This window comes from Leptinotarsa decemlineata, unplaced genomic scaffold (assembly GCF_025532065.1).
Source record: "Leptinotarsa decemlineata unplaced genomic scaffold, Ldec_3_MD MMD2_tig00026307_RagTag_RagTag, whole genome shotgun sequence".
NCBI classification, from domain to species: domain Eukaryota; kingdom Metazoa; phylum Arthropoda; class Insecta; order Coleoptera; family Chrysomelidae; genus Leptinotarsa; species Leptinotarsa decemlineata.
This window is the reverse complement of record NW_027412681.1, coordinates 4,362,398-4,380,725: the sequence shown is the minus strand read 5'-3', so window position 1 is coordinate 4,380,725 and position 18,328 is coordinate 4,362,398. Positions and strand designations below refer to the sequence as shown.

General features: G+C 37.8%; 1 protein-coding gene across 3 annotated transcripts in view; it reads right to left on the bottom strand.

Moving 5' to 3' along the window:
- Positions 1-2,545: 2,545 nt before the first annotated feature.
- The window catches only part of nAChRa9 (nicotinic acetylcholine receptor alpha 9 subunit), a 29,984-nt gene continuing 14,201 nt past the window's right edge, over positions 2,546-18,328 (bottom strand). For 2 of the 3 annotated variants that reach the window (XM_023161681.2, XM_023161679.2), the window contains exons 3-9: positions 17,937-17,981; positions 17,772-17,881; positions 12,352-12,520; positions 7,959-8,181; positions 6,015-6,167; positions 3,099-3,274; positions 2,546-2,774 (exon numbers count right to left, since the gene is read on the bottom strand). In XM_023161681.2, the coding sequence (XP_023017449.1) occupies positions 2,610-2,774; positions 3,099-3,274; positions 6,015-6,167; positions 7,959-8,181; positions 12,352-12,520; positions 17,772-17,881; positions 17,937-17,981 (1,041 nt within the window). In that variant the 3' untranslated portion in view covers positions 2,546-2,609. The remainder of the gene's footprint in view (positions 2,775-3,098; positions 3,275-6,014; positions 6,168-7,958; positions 8,182-12,351; positions 12,521-17,771; positions 17,882-17,936; positions 17,982-18,328) is intronic. The other variant, XM_074180861.1, reaches the window with a different exon arrangement.

Here is an 18,328-nt window from a genome sequence, read left to right as displayed (position 1 = left end):
TTATCTCATATTGAGATACAGACCTTTTTGCTAAAATCTATTTAGTAATTATCAATGCAGTGATTACTTACATGAAAGATACGCTTCGCACACATTGCATTCAATTTCTAGTATCGATTTTAAACAAGCAAGATGAAAAACAGCTTTTGTAAGAAACGCTGCATTACGAGGCATTTTTTAGATCGTCAAAAGCATGTGAAACATATTTTAAATTCAAGTACCTGATTTTTTACCTAAGTTTGTGATGAATTTAATTACCTGAGCTTATGTTCCATTTTACACATTTGAAAAAATATTCAGTAACGGAAGAGTTATTCAATTCTAATTGATCATTCAGTAAATTACCCGAATTCCTGAATCTATTGATTTTTAAACATTCTAGAAGATTGAGTTTCAAACTCTTCTCTTCTAAATGTAACACATCGTATTCCTGATTGAACTCATGTCCTTCTGCTAATAGGTGGTTTGCAAATGTTGAATTGGTCTTTCTATTTATAAAACTGCTTCTATGCTCTTTAATTCTTTGGGAAAATGTTCTTCCAGTTTGGCCAATATACAGTTTTGGACAAGAGCCACAAGTCAGCTTATATACTCCTGATCTATCCAACAACGAAGTTTTGTCTTTATTGTTTATTTTTGTTTTTATTGTTTTTAATAAACTTCGTTGTTGGATAGATCAGGAGTATATAAGCTGACTTGTGGCTCTTGTCCAAAACTGTATATTGGCCAAACTGGAAGAACATTTTCCCAAAGAATTAAAGAGCATAGAAGCAGTTTTCTAAATAGAAAGACCAATTCCACATATGCAAACCACCTATTAGCAGAAGGACATGAGTTCAATCAGGAATACGATGTGTTACATTTAAAAGAGAAGAGTTTGAAACTCAATCTTCTAGAATGTTCAGAAATCAATAGATTCAGGAATTCGGGTAATTTACTGAATGATCAATTAGAATTGAATAACTTTCCGTTACTGAATATTTTTTCAAATGTGAAAAATGGAACGTAAGCTCAGGTAATTAAATTCATTGCAAACTTAGGTAAAAAATCAGGTACTTGAAATTCAGGTACCTCAAATTGTAGAATAAGGTATATATAGCATTTAATGTGTAGAATTAGTTATTAAGACACGCCCGAGGAAGCTATTGTATGGCGAAACACGTGTTGCGTTTTTGTAAAACTATCTAGTGAAAATCACACAATAAAGTGTTTGTAGAATACGTTAGATGTCAGGTATCAAAAGTTTTTGCAGCAAATAATGCAATATTAGCCATAGTGTCTCATCCGTTCTATAAAATGATACAAATAAGAATAATAAATCTTAAACAAAAATAGGAGGAAAAGACATTGAGAAAAGAGAATTTTGTTGAATCGTTTTAGGGGACTCTGATTTCTCTATTAGGAGTAGCGACAACACGGGGTCCACTGACAGCAGCGTTCACTAAGAGACACTTCAGTTGTTTAATGATAGACACTAATCTGAAGAGTTTCAATGTTTATGATAAGGCTACATCTACGTCTAGCTGCCTACGTGGTCATGTTAGATGTAGCCTGGAAATTCTAGGTCTTCTAACTGGAACCACAAATGTGCGGTTGGCTCCTGTTGTTGACTCCGTTCGTTTGTGTTGTTACCTGCTGTCGGCAAACAAGTGTTGCCCATCTTTACACTTGGCTGCACCGCGCTGATGAGGCCAACAGCGAGAAACACGTGTCCGCGGTTTGTCCCACTTTTGGAGTGTTGTGTCTACTAATTGTTTCATTTATATATATATATATATATATATATATATATATATATATATATATATATATATATATATATATATATATATATAATGATGATGTAAATGATTTTTAAGTTTGATTTGGGATTTTGAAAAATCTTAATCAGCTGTTGGACTACAGTAGGGATATCTAACAGGCATCATTTGCAGACACTTGGACTGTCGGAAGACAGTGTGTGTCGCCTCTGTTCGAAAAATGATGAAACAGCAGAGCATATACTTTGTGCCTGCGCCGCTGGGGACCGAATCAGGTGAGTTCAGCAGAGCCGTACTTTTACCATCTGACCTGAAAGGCCACTCATCATACAAACTAATCGGCTTCGTTAAGAAGCTGGGTTTATTTGCCGAGTGTGAATAGGTGTAAGCCACAATAAACCCTTGGGGGTTGCGGTGACGAGTCGAATAGACCCACTCAATTCAGACCTAACCTAACCTAACTGTTTCCGATTTCATGAGGTGATTTCTTGTGATTTGTTATGAAAAAACTTCTTTTGAAAATGTAGTTTCAAAAAGTTCGGAGAATCCTTTAGAAATCCATATTTTTGACAGTACGATGTCCGTTTGTACCAGTAGAAAAACAGCTCTGTTTGGAAAAAGCAACATAAGCAACATCAGAATCATTTTCTCAATGGCAGTATTTTTGATAAGCTTGGTATATTCGTAGGTGACAAATCTAACGATAGCAGAATAAAATAAATTCTAAATTGAAAGAGGTATACTTTTAGGAGAGATATAAAGATGGATAGGTAGAAAGCCAAAACTTTTCTTTCCCAAAAAGTTGTTTTATTTGACACAGCAAAATTTTTGATACAATAATATTTATTTTTATGGCAAGAAAGAAAGTATCATCACTAAATAAACAATGATGTAAGTATAAAGAAACAACTTGTCCAGAATTTTTGCAAATAACTCCCAATCTTGGTTGGTGGAGTTGGTCTCGGTCGGGACTATCGTAGCACCGTCTTCTTCTCCTTTGGCAGACGCAACACCCTGTGGATCAAATACACAATCATAACTATTTGGAAAATAATAGCTGTTATATAAATTTATTTTTTCTTTTGTATTTTTCTTATTTTTTGTGCATCAATTTTCTCTTCCTTAAACAATATATATAGCGAAGTAGAAAGTTATTTTTTTAAGGATGAAACACAAGCACTACAGGAAAATCTTTAAGGCGCTGTAAGAGCGGTGCCTGAGCCTATCAACTTAATAAACTTCAGAAGGTGTTTTCCATCCTCCAATTCAAATGAATCTAGAAAGCAATAAATGCTAGTACAGGTTTGCATCAAACTTTTTTCCTATGAAAAAACTCACTCTTGTGGAATAGTCGCTCAAAAGTATCAACTGTCCAGGTCTGCAGGAAATCACAACCGAAACTATGCTTGAAATCCAGGTTGGAGGAGCGACCTTTTTCTGCATTAAGGTTCTGAATACTACGGTAAAAAGTATTGCAAATACAGTCAACAGCAGAGAGTCTCTCGAAAAAGTAACTAGAAACAAAAAAGTATTTTTTGTAATAAGTGCCTGAAATCTGATGTAAGGGTGATGAGCGTTACATGAGCTGTATAAGAGTGCAGATTGTAGAAGATTGAAGGTTTTCAGACATGTGTTGCAGACTATACTTTTTCTACGACTATTATTAATTGAAATCAGATACTCATTCAAAAATTGTTACAAAATATCGAGTTTACAAGGTTTTCACAATATTGGGAACGAATGTGAAATGAATATCACAAAATAAAAGAAAAATCCTTGTTGTTTCATCATTTTGTGAAAGATTTGGATGAATTATGTGAAAAATAAGAAAGTCTACACTAGTTACTCAATAATATGATGAAATTTTGTCGCTTTCAGTAGAAACAAATCCAAATAAGTTATTTATCCTTAAATTGCAACAAACTATCGAGTTTATAATGTTTCCACAATAATTGGAACGAATTTTAGATGAATAGTCCAACATTAAAGAAAACCTTCGAAATTTCATCGTTTTGTCGTAGAAAACGACGAAATATTTATGAGAAAAAATCTTTTCAGCTTTCTTCTTGCATATAAGTTATTGTCGGATATGAACTGGAAGAGCAACCTTTTTCTAAACAACTACTTTCACATGAACATTGAACTATTAGGTTGTCTCAAAAGTTTTGTCCTTTTCAATATCATGTGTATTTGTACCTCCACTTCCCAATATTTTACATCCACATCTTTTTTCTACGAATTCAAATTGAACCAAAACGCTGCCGAAACAGCCCGAAAAATGAATAGACATTTGGCAAATAATGAACACAATATTCGACGTTGATTTATGAAATTTCGATTTTAGCATCGAAGATGAGCCCCGATGTGGTCGACCTACAGGACGAGGATTTGAGGTCCTGGTGGAGACTGACCCACTACAAATGGTGCATGGGATGAGAGAAGGACTGGGCGTCATCTCTCATGGGGTTTTTCATGGTTTGAAAAGTGTTAAAAAGGTCAAAAAGCTCGAAAAGTGGGTGCCCTACAATTTGAACTTTCTCGAGCAAAAACGGCCTTCGTCTGCAGTTTCAATTCATGTCCTTTATTTTCTGGAGACCAATTCCATAGTTTGTTCAATTCAAAACTTCTTATATGTTTGGAGATTCTAGTTATAACATTCCTTGGAGTACTTCCTATGTAAATCTTGTGATCGACGCGAAATCGACTGCTTTCCTGCATACTCTCACAGACAGCGGTGATGTTTTCGCCAGATTTTGCGTTTCGTCGACGTGAGGGTGTTGGTTGATCGTTTACTGAACCAGTGGACTAAAATTCATCTGCCACATTGCAACTAATCCTTCGGTAAAATAAGCGAAGCGCACGGTACGTTACCCGAACAGAACACCCATTTTGATCAAACAATTTCATTATTTGCACGTATTGTTGAACGCTAAATCCGTCAATTGTGATTTGGCAAAATAGACTGAATTAATGACAACTAATTTGACAGATGTAGTTTCAACAAGACGGCCATTATCAATTGTCAAAGTTATGAAGTCCCTGTTGGAAGACCCTATATGTCTACCCAAAGAGTTACCAGCCTTACGAGTATGTACTATGTTAATCAGTGGCACCTATGGCAGAGTTGGGTAGTATCCGAATACTTCTGTATTCCGGATATTGTATCCGAATACATGTATTCGGATATTTTTCAAATTTTGTATTCAGTATCCGTATCCGTGGCCAAAGTATCCGAATACCGAATACTTTTTTCGATCTTCGGATACTTTTAAATTATTCGATGAATGAGAACCACACCAAACAGCCCCATTTTATGCAGGCGTAACTTGTCGCATTTTGTCGGGCATCTTCAAAAACGGTGAAATACAATTTTAGCACTTTGCCACCTCGAAAAATGAGTTATTAGAGTACTTCATATATCAAAAATGTGCAGTAGACCCCACTTGGGGCTTGTTTTCTTCCGTTTACGGGGTTGAGCAAAAATGTGCATAAAAAGTTTGAATACTCGTTTTGATGAAATTTTAAATTTGAAATGGGAAGATCCAATTATAGCAGCAGTTCTGCTTCCCAAATTTAAAGTAAAGTGGTATAACATTGTGAAAAATCCAAAAAATCTTTGGAAGATATTAAAAATGTATAATAAATGTTGCAAAAGAACAGATGGAATATGAATCTTACAACGAATCAGATGAAAGCGGGGACCAAAATGTGGACGTTTTTTTTTATTTCACGGATTCCTAAGATAACCAAGAAGTAGGCACTGTAGGCTGTAGTAGTACTATGAACGAACAGGATACTGAAAGTACCAGTGAAAGTAGCAATGAAACTATGAAAATTCAGTTGGAATTATTGAGATATCTGTAAAACAAAATAACGAATTTACAAGTATTACATGAATACCCAATATTAAAAAAAGTATCACTCAAGTATAATACATGCTTACCTTCGTCAGCACCAATAGAAAGACTTTTCTCTTTTGCAGCTATGATTGATACGCCAAAGAGAAAAAATTTAAGTGATGAACACTTTGAGGTATTGGTACTGACGAAGGCAAATTCAAACTCAAAGATACTATTATAGATATAAATGTCACATCTGGCGAACAATGTGGTAAAAGCTAAAACAATATTTTTTTCACTGAAATGTTCTTTGTTCACAAAATAAATATAATTTTTTTTTTTGAGTTTCTTTTATTTTGTATATTTTTTTATCACATTTTATCGAAATTTTGTCTCAGAAATTCATCGTACTTACTGATAAGTGGTATCTTTTCACCATGTAACGGAAGCTGCCAGGATAGGAATTGAGAGTTGATGAATTGTCCGATGAAACACACGTAGCAAAGAGTCAATCTGTCTTTGTTTACCGGAGACATTGATAGGAAAATGAATGTAAGAATAACACCAGCTGAAAATTTGAAAATGATTAATGCAGTTCTGTTACTGAAAACAGCGAAGGGCTTAATTTCTTTGAAAACTTAAAAAAGTGTATGAAACAACTGCACCTAGACATCTAGGATGTTATGTATACAGGGTGTCCAAAATTTTACACGGAGCTTTCTCAGTTATTCATAAGATACAAAGTTCATATAAACATGGGTCCGCACGGCCTTAATTTTGTATGTACAGGTTATTGAAAACTCATTTTTATTTTGTTTTCTCGTGAAAAATTTCAAAATGATGTCAATATTTGAACAAAAATTCGTATTTGGGGACTTTTTGATATCAGAAATTCAAATTTAGTTAGTTTGGCACTTCCAAAGGGCGCCACCTACAAGTCTTGGCCTCTTTGGGGACTCACAACTTTGTCGATTATGTATGTATCACATTTTCTAGAAGAAAAATCAATTCATCTATTATTTTTACGTGAAAAAGGTATGATTGTCAAAAGTCGAAAGATGTATTCAATTAATGAAAGGACTGATATGCTATTCAGTTATGCAAAATCAAATAGAAATCCTCTTTTGGTAAGGAATATGTATGTTGAGCTATACCCGAATTGTCGTTTTCCGAACATCCAAATGTTTAGACGAGTAGAAAGAAATTTGAGGGACTATGGTGCATTTGACAGAAAGAAAACAAGAAAATATATGGTTACTGAAAGTGTGAGGAATCAAATAAATGTTATGGGTAAGCAAATATTACCACATAAAAATTTACACAGTGAAATCGTGAAAACATGTTTTTTTATTTTGGATTGGCCAGTTACAAAAAGTATGCTAATCAAGATTGTTCTTTACGAGAAATTGTCCACGAAATGGGGATTTCTGTAAAATCACCAGAACTATTTTTAAAAGAACAAATATAAATACTACAGGATACGCCAAAGTTCATCACCTCAATGAAAGGGATTGCAGAAGGAGAGTACGATTTGCAAAGTGGTTAAGACGAAGAAATAGGGAAGTTGGAAATTTTTGTAAAACAATAGTATGGACGGACGAATCAAAATTCACCAACAATGGTTGGTTTAACATAAATATTCATTGTAGGTGGAATAGTACAAATGAACATTTATATAGGGAAACCAATTTCCAAGAATGGTTCGGAATAAATGTTTAGTTGGGAAGTGTGGGAAAAACATACTTGGTCCTTTCTTTTACGATGATCATTTGAATATTGAAATGTATCTTTATTTTCTATTCGATTGCTACTTAGATGAATTACCACTGGATATCCGCCATGAAATATAATATTTTCCTCCCCATAATGCAGCAATAGTAAGGGAACATTAAATGCAATATTACCAAAAAAAATGGAAACAATCTGTTTAAAAATCTTTTTTTCTTTCCTCCTCGTACTCGGCACGTTGAAGATGGTTTTCTATTAAAATAATTTTAAAAATATTCAAACAAAAATATTCACAGTTGTGCAAATGTTTTCTTATTGTAATGTTATGTTCATGTTCACTCAGAGTGGTTTTTATTAAAGTTATTGTACCTCAAGACAGCAGGATCTTCTTGTATATACTTGACGAGTAGGTAATTCTACAATATTAAAAGAATTTTAATATTGTAGAATTTTTACAAATAAAAATGTTCACACGAAATACAATTCCATTCCTGATTTATATAGCAATGTTACCACATGATGAAAGAAATGGCCTGTAGAGTGAACATGTGTCATTATAAAGTTTCGTGAACAATTTCATGAAAATCTCTCAATAAAGTGTTACATAATAAAATAGTCATTTAATACTCGCCTAAAGTGGGAACAACAAAACTTGCAGCGTGACTGCTAGACAGTCGTTTGATGTTCATGCTAATTTCAATCGACGGGTAAGTCTCATTCGGACAACATTTGTACTTTCCTGCATTCTTCACCGCTGACTGGGATACCAATTGCCATTCTCCGTTGGGTTCGAGTTCTTCGGTGCCCAGGATGTCCTTTGCGAACTTCAAGTCCAACTCTTCCCCCTTGTGAATCTGTGGAAATTTTCAGAAAAACTTGTTAACCTTTGATTTTTAAATTTTTTTCCTTTCGATTGAAAGTAATCGAAAAATTATTTTGAAAGAAATTCGTTATTTTGTCACACCGTGACGCTGCGTACACCAGTAACAAAAATCAAGAAATTGTCGTAGCATCACATAGCTACGTGGTTTGCTAGGCGAAGGACGACACAATTGTCAGCTATAATATCCCAAGGACATTGATAACTAACGAAATAATTTTATCACAGTTTTCGAAAGCACGTTATTTGGTAACATCCCGACGCCGAAGGCGGAGGGATGTTACCTAAAATAACGTGCTTGAGGAAGTTGTGATAAAATTATGAGTTATTTATCAATGTTCGAGGGATATTCGGTGAGAAAATTTTTTGCAATTCGAACAAAATTATTTATTGAACACACAGTTATTAAAAGAACAATTCGTATAATGATATTCCGTTGATCTTGCTGTATTTGCCTCGGTTACTGCATAGGTGTTTCCACGCATACTATTGATTATTTGGTTATGATGTTCCTGATCAATATTCAAATAAGGTTTTATGGAATTTCCATTATTGTGCCCAGTAATTTTCAACAATTGCTGTTCTTGAACTCCACTCTTAGCTAGTTGACTGACTGCAGTTGCTCTATTAGAGTGATTGGTTATTTTCCTCTGTTTCGTATCCAAGCCAATTGCTTCAGCAGAAGATTTCGTCCATCCGTTGATTATATTTCTACCCAGAGGCATATTGTCATACCAGTTATCGCTTCCTGTCTTCCAGTGACGATTTGGCCTTAAAAATAGTCTATTTGTCTTGATATTTGTGCCTCGTTTTGATAATAATTTAATGAATAATCTGACAGGACAAGCATTGTTATCACTATTTTGAACTAACCATTTGCTAGAGGCGCAGTTCTTTGAACCCCCTTGGCAGGTTTTACTGAAAATTGGATTATATTCTATCCTATTAGTTGAAGATCCATTGTTGTCCTTTTCGATATGAAAATAATCAACTAAGCAAGCAGCACCTTCACCACCTCTCCAAGCCAATTCCACCGCTGCTATGTGATAAAATTTGCGTAGGAGTCCTATAGGGGTATTTTCATCCCAAAAGTTTATAATTTTACTCCTTTAATTTGAAGTTAATGGTACTGAGCTTGTTTTGCGTTTAGTGGGATCTGTTTGTAAATTTCTTCGTGCTGCGTCGCGTGCATTCCGCGCTTGTTTGAATGCAACACTTTTAAAGGGGTCTAGCATGATATTATACTCCTTGTAATACTTTTCTTGTAATAATTTGCTTGTTATATTCCATACGGTTTTAACAGTAGCCTCCTTAAACTCTGTGCTATCCTTTTTTCTCATATTAATCGCCCAATCCTTGAGTATTAATGCAAGCTCTTCGAGAGTACGATTTCCATCCAATTCATATTTTCTGGCGTCACAAAACTCCATAAATATTTTCCAAGTGTATTTTTTACTATTGACAGTATTTTTTGGTGTATTTTCTTCAATGATTTTGTCAATTGCCGCATCATTTTGAACACCAAAGCGAGGAAGTGACATTTTCGAAATAAATTGAATTACTGAAATGTCAAACAACTTTATTGTGTTGGTTGCTTAGCAATGTCATGACATAAGTGATAACTACCCGTGAAAACTATCCATGGGTAGTTATCAGTGTAATGATGGTTTCATTGGTTATTTCGACACACATGACTAGAAATAGACAAGTTTGATAGGATAATTTTTTTGACAAAAAATTTTCAGCTTAATCTCGGTCACATGAGAGTACGAGTTTCATGAATTATTCTAACCGACTATTCCCACACTAGAATCCACACAAAACCAGAAATTACTTTTCGACAACGTCTAGTTGTCTAGCGAATTCTGAAACAGCTTAATACCAACAAGAAGTTTGGTCCTGATGGTACAAAGAAGAAGTTTTCGGATTAACGGAAAAACAGATTTTGAACAGATTTTTTTTTCTTGTTCTTGAATATTTGGAAAGCTTCAACATCTTGAGCGATCATCAATATTGCTTTCGAAAACAAAGATCAACAGGCGACCCATATTTGGAATAACGTAATCGAGAAAAATGGAGAGTCCAGACTTGTTGCGTTTGATATTTCTAAGGCATTTGACCGTGTGTGACATGAGGGTTTGCTGGCCAAACTTCAATGATATGGCTTGTCGGATTTTGTGTATAACTCTCCAGCTTCCTAAAAGAACGTTTCCTACAAGTGGCCGTTGATGAATATCTCTCAAATTCTTTTACCATCAACGCTGATGTTCCCAAAGGATGCATATTGTCTCCATCCCTCTCTTTATTATATATCAAAAACTCATTAGAAAAAACCAAGAATCCAATATATTGCTCGTCATTCTATTTGGTTTCCATTTGGTGTCCTTCATCAGCAGCAGGAGGTTGCATATCTTAATGAGGATCTAGAGATGATTTCGAATTAGGACGGAAGTGACCAGGTTCAATTCAATGCCACGAAAACCCAGCCATCGGTTTTTCCAAGAAAATAAATGTCTCCAAACCGGATATAATAATGGCATGTCAGACGATTCCTCTTTCTGCCCCGATAAGTTTGTTGGGGGTGTGAAATGGACACCAATATGTCTTGGCACAATCACGTTGCTGGAATTGCAAAGGCTGCTTCTCAAAAGCTTGGAACACTGTTCCGAACCAGAAAACTGTACACAACTCAGCAATTTTTGATGCTTTATAAGGCTCTGATCAGACCTTCTTCAGAGTATTGTTCTCATGTAAGGATTTTTCTGTAGTGCTTGTGTTTTATTCTGTGAAAAAAGTGAAAGGATGCTTACGCCGATTGGCTAGTAAGTATAGGGTGATGCAGTCACTGGGTACTGGGGCAGGCAGTCACTAGGTAGGTACTGGGTACACTGAGTACGAGCGTACTACTAATCGAGAATTTGTTATCCTCACGTCATATTCTATCGCGAGATTATTAATTCAACTCAATATACTACTCTGTTCAAGAAATAAGTTGATATTAAATGTTTCTCGGCGTTTATGCCAGCGTTTTTTCTAACCCTCGAACTAGTTCTGATATGCACTTTTTGGTATGTCCTTGAGCCCTTTCAGCGATCCGGTTTTTATCGTCCTTCCATGGGTCTCTTCAGTCTTGGGAATAGGAAAAAGTCGCAGGGGGGCAAATCTGGTGAATACGGTGGCTGAGGCATGATTATGGTGTTGTTTTTGCCCAAAAAAATTGCGAACAAGCAATGACGAGTGAGTAGGTGCATTATCGTGAAGCAAAAGGCATGAATTGTTTTTTAACAGTACCGGACGTTTTCTTCACAGTGCTTCTCGCAAGCGGTGCGTAACTTCAAGATAATAATCCTTACTGCCCGTACGACCATGTGGCAAGAACTCCTGATGCACTACGTCACGGTAATAGAAGAAAACAGTGATCAGAGCATTGCTATTTGATCGAACTCAGCATAATATTTTTGGTTTGACTGCCCTGGGCCCTTCCATGGGGACGATTCGACTTTGGTTTCGATGTCATAACTATATATATCCATGACTCGTTACCAGCTATGGTCCTTTCAAGCAAATCTGGATCGCCGTTGACGTCATTCAACAATTCCTGAACGATGCTCATGCGACGGTTTTTGGGCAAAATTCAGCAATTTTGGAACGACTTCCGAATTGCCATGAGGTAACCGATATGCCAACATCCTCAGCAACTTCTCTGATAGTGATTCGATTTTCCATAACAATTTTCTTCACTTTCTCAACATTTTCATCGGTTGTTGATGTGCTGAGACGTCCAGGACGAGTGTCGTCAATCACATCTTCTCGACCTTCTGTGGAAAGCTTGTACCGCTTGTAAACATTTTTCTGACTCAGAGTGCAATCACCGTATGCCACTGTTAATAATCCATGTGTTTTCGAGCACTTGATGCAAATTCTTCAACACGCAAAATACGTCTAACTGTTATGTCTCTCACCAACCGGTTGCAGTTTGATAATGGGCAAGAGTGTAGGACTGCGTAGGCTCCACGCTATTTCCCCATAATCAAACATTTTCTGTGTCCAAAGGAGAAGGGGCTCTCCCTGGCTGGATCCACCGTTCAGTAATGTTGTCTAATTTCATCACAAAGTCATTTCTAAATATCACACGTATACATACCCAAGATCCAAACCTGATGGTGCAGTTTTGAGTATCAAATGGATACCTCGTCAGATCTGGTACACACAAGATGTCAAGATGGATTGGAATGACGCCTTGCACTTGTCCCTTGGACGTCACAAGACATTTTACATTGCCTATCAGATTGGGATCGGATCCTTGGCTGGCCCTAAAAATAATTTGAAAGACTGAGTTACTGAGTTTTGGTCAGAAATGTAAATCTGAAAATTTATCTCAATAGTAACCCACTTAATGCTTCTGATAACTGACTAAAGATTCAGATCTGTATATTGATCATAACTTGAGGTTTGACCAGCTTGTGAATTATCTACTTGTGATGCACTATTTGGAACCTTTGGTGTAGTAATGCCTATCACTGGAGTTTTTATCCCAACACTAAACCGTTATTTTCAACACCTCGACACGTCAATCCTCCCGAGGAGTTGTCCTCTTAGGTCATCGTCCATCCTGTCCTTTCCAGGAAGGTGGACTTTATATCGGTAGGTGTAGGCGAAGACTCGCCGAACACACACTCTCTTATTGACGATAACTCCGGGCACTAGCATAGGACATGCCTGACAGTTTCATCTTCCTGTTCACATATCCTGCATGGAGGTGTGTCCACTAGCCCCATATTGTGGAGGTGTTCCTTTGTTGACAGTGGCTAGTCAGAAATCCTACTGTTAAGCGTAGATTTTTCCTGGTCATCGCCAGATATTTCTTCGACGCCAGCTTCCCAGCGTCGTCCAGGGTGGTCCTGGCAAAATTGGATCCTTTGATTCCATCTCATCCCTTTAGGGATTGAGCATGGGTGTAACATTTGGCTAGTCCGCAGTTGTCGAATATTGTGACTTATTGGAAAAGAAAGTTTTTGGCTTTCTACTACTCCATCTTGATACAAAAGGAAGGAAGCTTCCTTCCTTTCTCTGGAAGATTCTCACATCTTTTTGTATCAAGATGGAGTAGTAGAAACCCAAAAACTTTTCCCATAAATTAGTCACTCCTAAAAATATAACCCTTTCAATATAGATTATGAATTGTCCATTGAAAAATGCTTATGGAAATCTGATAATGCTGTATATGCAGTATGCAGAAGGATATTCTTATCGTAGATTTCAAAGTCTGCTTGTATGACTCTCCAATTATGTATGGTCCTGCATTTGCTATTTTATTTTCTGGCACGAACTGAAATACAGGGGCAGGAGTAGACTTCAGAAATCACAGAATGCATGTGTAAGATACAGTTATGGTTTACGCTGGTATGACCATATCACCACTGTATTTCAAACTTCTTCATGGAACTTCATTGAACTGAAGATATTGTTTGAATATGTGTTGTCTGATCTACAAACTGAATAACAGTCCTAATGCTCCAGAGTATATAACAAATAAACACCTGAAAATATCTAATGTACATTGTCTATCCACAAGGTTCTCTGATGAATATTTTATTCTCACATGAAACCGCACTCTTCTAAAGGTCTATTCATTCGTAAAAGTCTACAACCCATTGTCGGATCAAGTTGATTTCGAAATAAAATTTCGAAACATTCATCTTCCCCAACTTCCTACACAGTAGGTTCTGGTAAATTCCTGATGGAAAACTACTTCCTCGGCTAATACCACGCTGGGTTTTGAATTATATACCTCACAGAGGTTAGGCCTACAGACCAGTTTCGAAGTATTACCTGTCGTCAGTGTAGAAAATATCCGACCCAAATAACAAAGTTGCTGGTATTCGGTTTTGTATAAGAAAAAGATTGTTAACTAGTAACAGTTCCTTTTTCGTGAACTAGATTCTAGTCTGCGATGACGACGTGACACTAGAGAGGCTGAAGAAAGCCACAATGAATATCAAGCCATGGGAGGAGGCATCACTTGCGGTCGTCAGTATGGATAAGCTCCCAAAGCTTACCAAAGCCTCACTCTGGATCCCGGAGGACATCCACAAGACGACATCCGGTGAAAAGGAGAGGGTGCTAGGTCGGCTGAAGGCGCCGAAGCCTGACCTGAAGGTAGCAAGATGGTGCACTTTCCATCATGAGGTTAAGATGAACCCACAAGGACACCTCTTCGTCTTCGGGATCGGAGACGATGATATGGCTGTCCTAAAGAAGAAGTCGATGAGGTTAAGCTACGCGTTTACCTCACTGACTATTAGGGCAACAAAAAAGAAACAGAGGGTACCTCTGAAGACCCTAGGTCCTTGGAAGTCGAGCCACCTAAAGTGGATATTGACCCCAAGGCCACCATGGGTCCCGAAAAGAAAGTCGAAGCATCTAAACAGATGACAGTCGATGGCATGACGGAGGAGGCACCCAAAAACAGCGAGACCACCTCCCCCTTAGCGGGGGAGCAGATGGACCTCTAAAGATAACTTTGAATCCAACAACTGTCTCATGGGCAAGGACGTTGGAAAAAAAGTAAAAATAATACAATGCAACCTCCAACACAAAGAGGCGGCAACGGCAACACATGTCGCCACCTTGATGTATTGGAGGAGGCAATAGCTTTGATCCTGGATAATAAAGGCCAAAATTACCGGTTTCAGTAGCCTAACTGGTCAAATTTTCAGCTTACCAACCAACCAGCAACCTAGGACGGCTGTCTATGTTCCTAGGAAATACAGAGCGTTTACGATGGCACAATTCAGCACCTCAGATCTCACTGCGGTTAAAGTTGAATGTCCAGTTGGGAAAGGCAAATATATGGCGTTGATAATCGCATCGGTGTACTTCCCTTCAGATGCAGCCACCCTACCACCGACCAGAGAAATGGAGGTACTACTGGATCACTGCCTCAACCAGAGAGTGGAGCTCTTATTGGGTTGCGACTCAAACTCTCGCCACGTGAGCTGGGACAGCATGGATATCAACGCCCGAGGTAAGTCACTATATGAATATATAATACAGAAAGATCTAACAATCTTGAACAGAGGCACGGAGCCAAGATTTATTAATGCCCGTGGCCAAACATTAATAGATATCACACTCACGACAACCAAAATATCAAACAAAATCCAAGACTGGCAAGTCTCGGACCATATTTCTATGTCAGACCACCGCTGGCTGATCTATACGGTAAGCCAGAATCTCAGAACCACTGTAAAATCCCATGACCCGAAAAGGACGGATGTAGCTCTCTACAATCGATTCTTAAGAGGAGCTCTGCTGGAAACAGAGGTCCCGACTCTTGGCAACAATGAGGAACTGGAAAGGTACACAGTATCTATCCACAACAAAATAGACATTACCTATAAGGAATCCTGTCCGATGAGGATGGTTCAAACGCGTGTCACAACCAACACATGGTGGTGCCCTGAATTGGAACACCTCAGGAAGACAGCGAGAACGACCTTTAACAAGGCAAAACGTATAAGACTCGAAGAGGACTGGGTTATATATCACGCCAACCTCAGAGAGTTCAAAAAAGTCTGCAGACGAAAGCAAAGAGAAGTCTGGAGAGCCTATTGTGAGGCAGTCGAAGACTTCCCACTAGCTTCTAGGCTACAGAAGGCACTCTCAAATGACCACCATAAGAGTATCGGCATCCTGACAAGGGAAAATGGCGACAAAGCCGTCAACCTCCAGGAGAGTGCTGAGATTCTAATGGAAACTCACTTTCCGGGTTCTGTCTTTCCTGGAACGGCGAACTGGACGGATGTACCAATAACACCCTCACAATATGACTGGCAATATGCTAGTACAGTAATTGATGAGGACAAAATAAGATGGGCTATATCGGGCTTTTTTCCCTTCAAGTCACCAGGACCTGACGGTATAAGTCCAGCCCTACTTCAGAGCCTCTCTAGCTCTGAGGTATATTCCCAGTAAGTGGAGAGAAGTAAGAGTAGTATTTATACCCAAACCAGGTAGGATGGACTACACCCTACCAAAAGCATTCCGACCAATTAGTCTCACATCGTTTTTCTTAAAAACCATGGAGAGGCTATGTGAGCGGTACATAGGAGATGAAGTACTTGTTCAGAACCCACTTCATCCAAATCAGCATGCATATACTCCGGGAAGGTCTACTGATTCGGCCCTTCACCATGTGGTTGGCAGAATCGAGAGATCAGTGGACAACAAAGAATCCACCCTGGGTATATTCATAGATATTCTAACAATTACCCAGCAACTACACTCCAGAAATGTGCCCCTGATAGTAGGAGAATGGATACTCAAGATGCTCTCTAGTAGAGCAATAAGTATTAATGTAGAAGACATCACAATGAAAGCACTGGTCATGAGGGGATGTCCACAAGGAGGGGTCTTGTCATCCCTTCTCTAGAACATAGTTCTGGATACCCTTATTAATCACCTTAACAAAAATGGATTCTACACAATGTAGTGTAAGGAACACTCACTGTCGATCAATCCCAAGAAGACTGAGATGGTCCTTTTCACCAGGAAAAGAAGTTTAACGGGCTTGAAACCTCCCGAAATCTTCAAAAGCAAACTAAACTTCTCTGAAGAGGTGTATTACCTTGGTACTATCCTCGACAAGAAGCTAACATGGAACTCTCATCTACAGAGTAGAGCAAAAAGAGCATACGTGGTTTATGATCAATGTCGGAGGACAGGAAAAATCTACGCCTTACAGTAGGATTTCTGACTGGCTACTGTCAGCTAAGGAAACACCTACATAATATGGGGCTAGTGGACACACCTCTATGCAGGATGTGTGAACAGGAAGATGAGACTGTCAGGCATGTCCTGTGCGAGTGCCCGGAGTTATCGTCAATAAGAGAGTGTGTGTTCGGCGAGTCTTGGCCTACACCTGCCGATATAAAGGAGATCTCCCAGCGACCTGCCCACCTTCCTGGAAAGGACAGGTTGGACGATGACCTAGGAGGACAACTCCTCGGGAGGATGTACAGTGGGTCACATGTGGCCTAAGTGCGTGGGCTTACACTCACCCTCCCTACTCTACAGATACAGAGATGCATTCCAAAGATGGCCAGAAACTTATTTAACGGCTTCATGACCAAATAGTGGAAATTTTATTTCATTTTATATTATTTTTGTAACTCGCTTTTGCTGAAATAATTTCCAATGTATGTCTTTTTGTTCATTTTTTTTATATCTTCACTTATTTCTATGAAACTGTTGGTAATTTGGGGTGTTGCATAGAAGAATGAAAGAATGTTGAAAGCCATCTACGTGATTATAAATTCGTGTAAAGGCTGTTCTGAAAATGAAAGACACATGATTATTATTATTGTGAGTATCCTTTTTTTCAATGGAAGCCAAAGTTTGTGAACCCAGTGACGAATTTTACTTTTATAGATATGTATCAATATCAGTAAGAGTTATATCCAAGTCCCTGTATTATTCCTATTGTACAGTATCGATAAACTATATGATAATGTTTCTGTCACAACTTTCATCATTTACATTGTATCTTCTGACAATACATACATGTTGTAGACCGACAAATCGGGTGTCCAGATATCACTGGTGTGCAAGTGCAGGTATTTGATCCCTTCGTGGTCTGCCGGATTCCAAGTCAGATGTTCATCTTTCCAGACCTGAAAAATTATTTTATTTTCCACCATGAACGATGAAGTACCTTTCTAAACATACCACTGTCAACCAGGCATCCAAGCTTAGCATGCTTTCGTAGGTTTTCTGAAATGAAATGAGAAAACTGCTTTGACTGTTTCTGTGAGAAAATTTTTAACAGATTTTTATTTTCATATAGTAATTTTTTCATAGTGTTTTCATACTTCGGCAAGGGGTCCATAGTTTTTATGTCATGTGGCAGAATATTGTACAGTTTTGGTCCAGAAAAATATGTTAGGTTTTGTGTGCTTTCCGGAAAAAATTGATAATATGAAAGACTTATTTACAGAGAATCCAGTTTGCTTAGCGTTGGGAGTCGTATATTTTTGTTTATTATGGAACATCCAGATCATTGACTGATAGATATATACCTCTCTTGTATCAAGTGTTTCAATATCCTTGTAGAGGTGAAT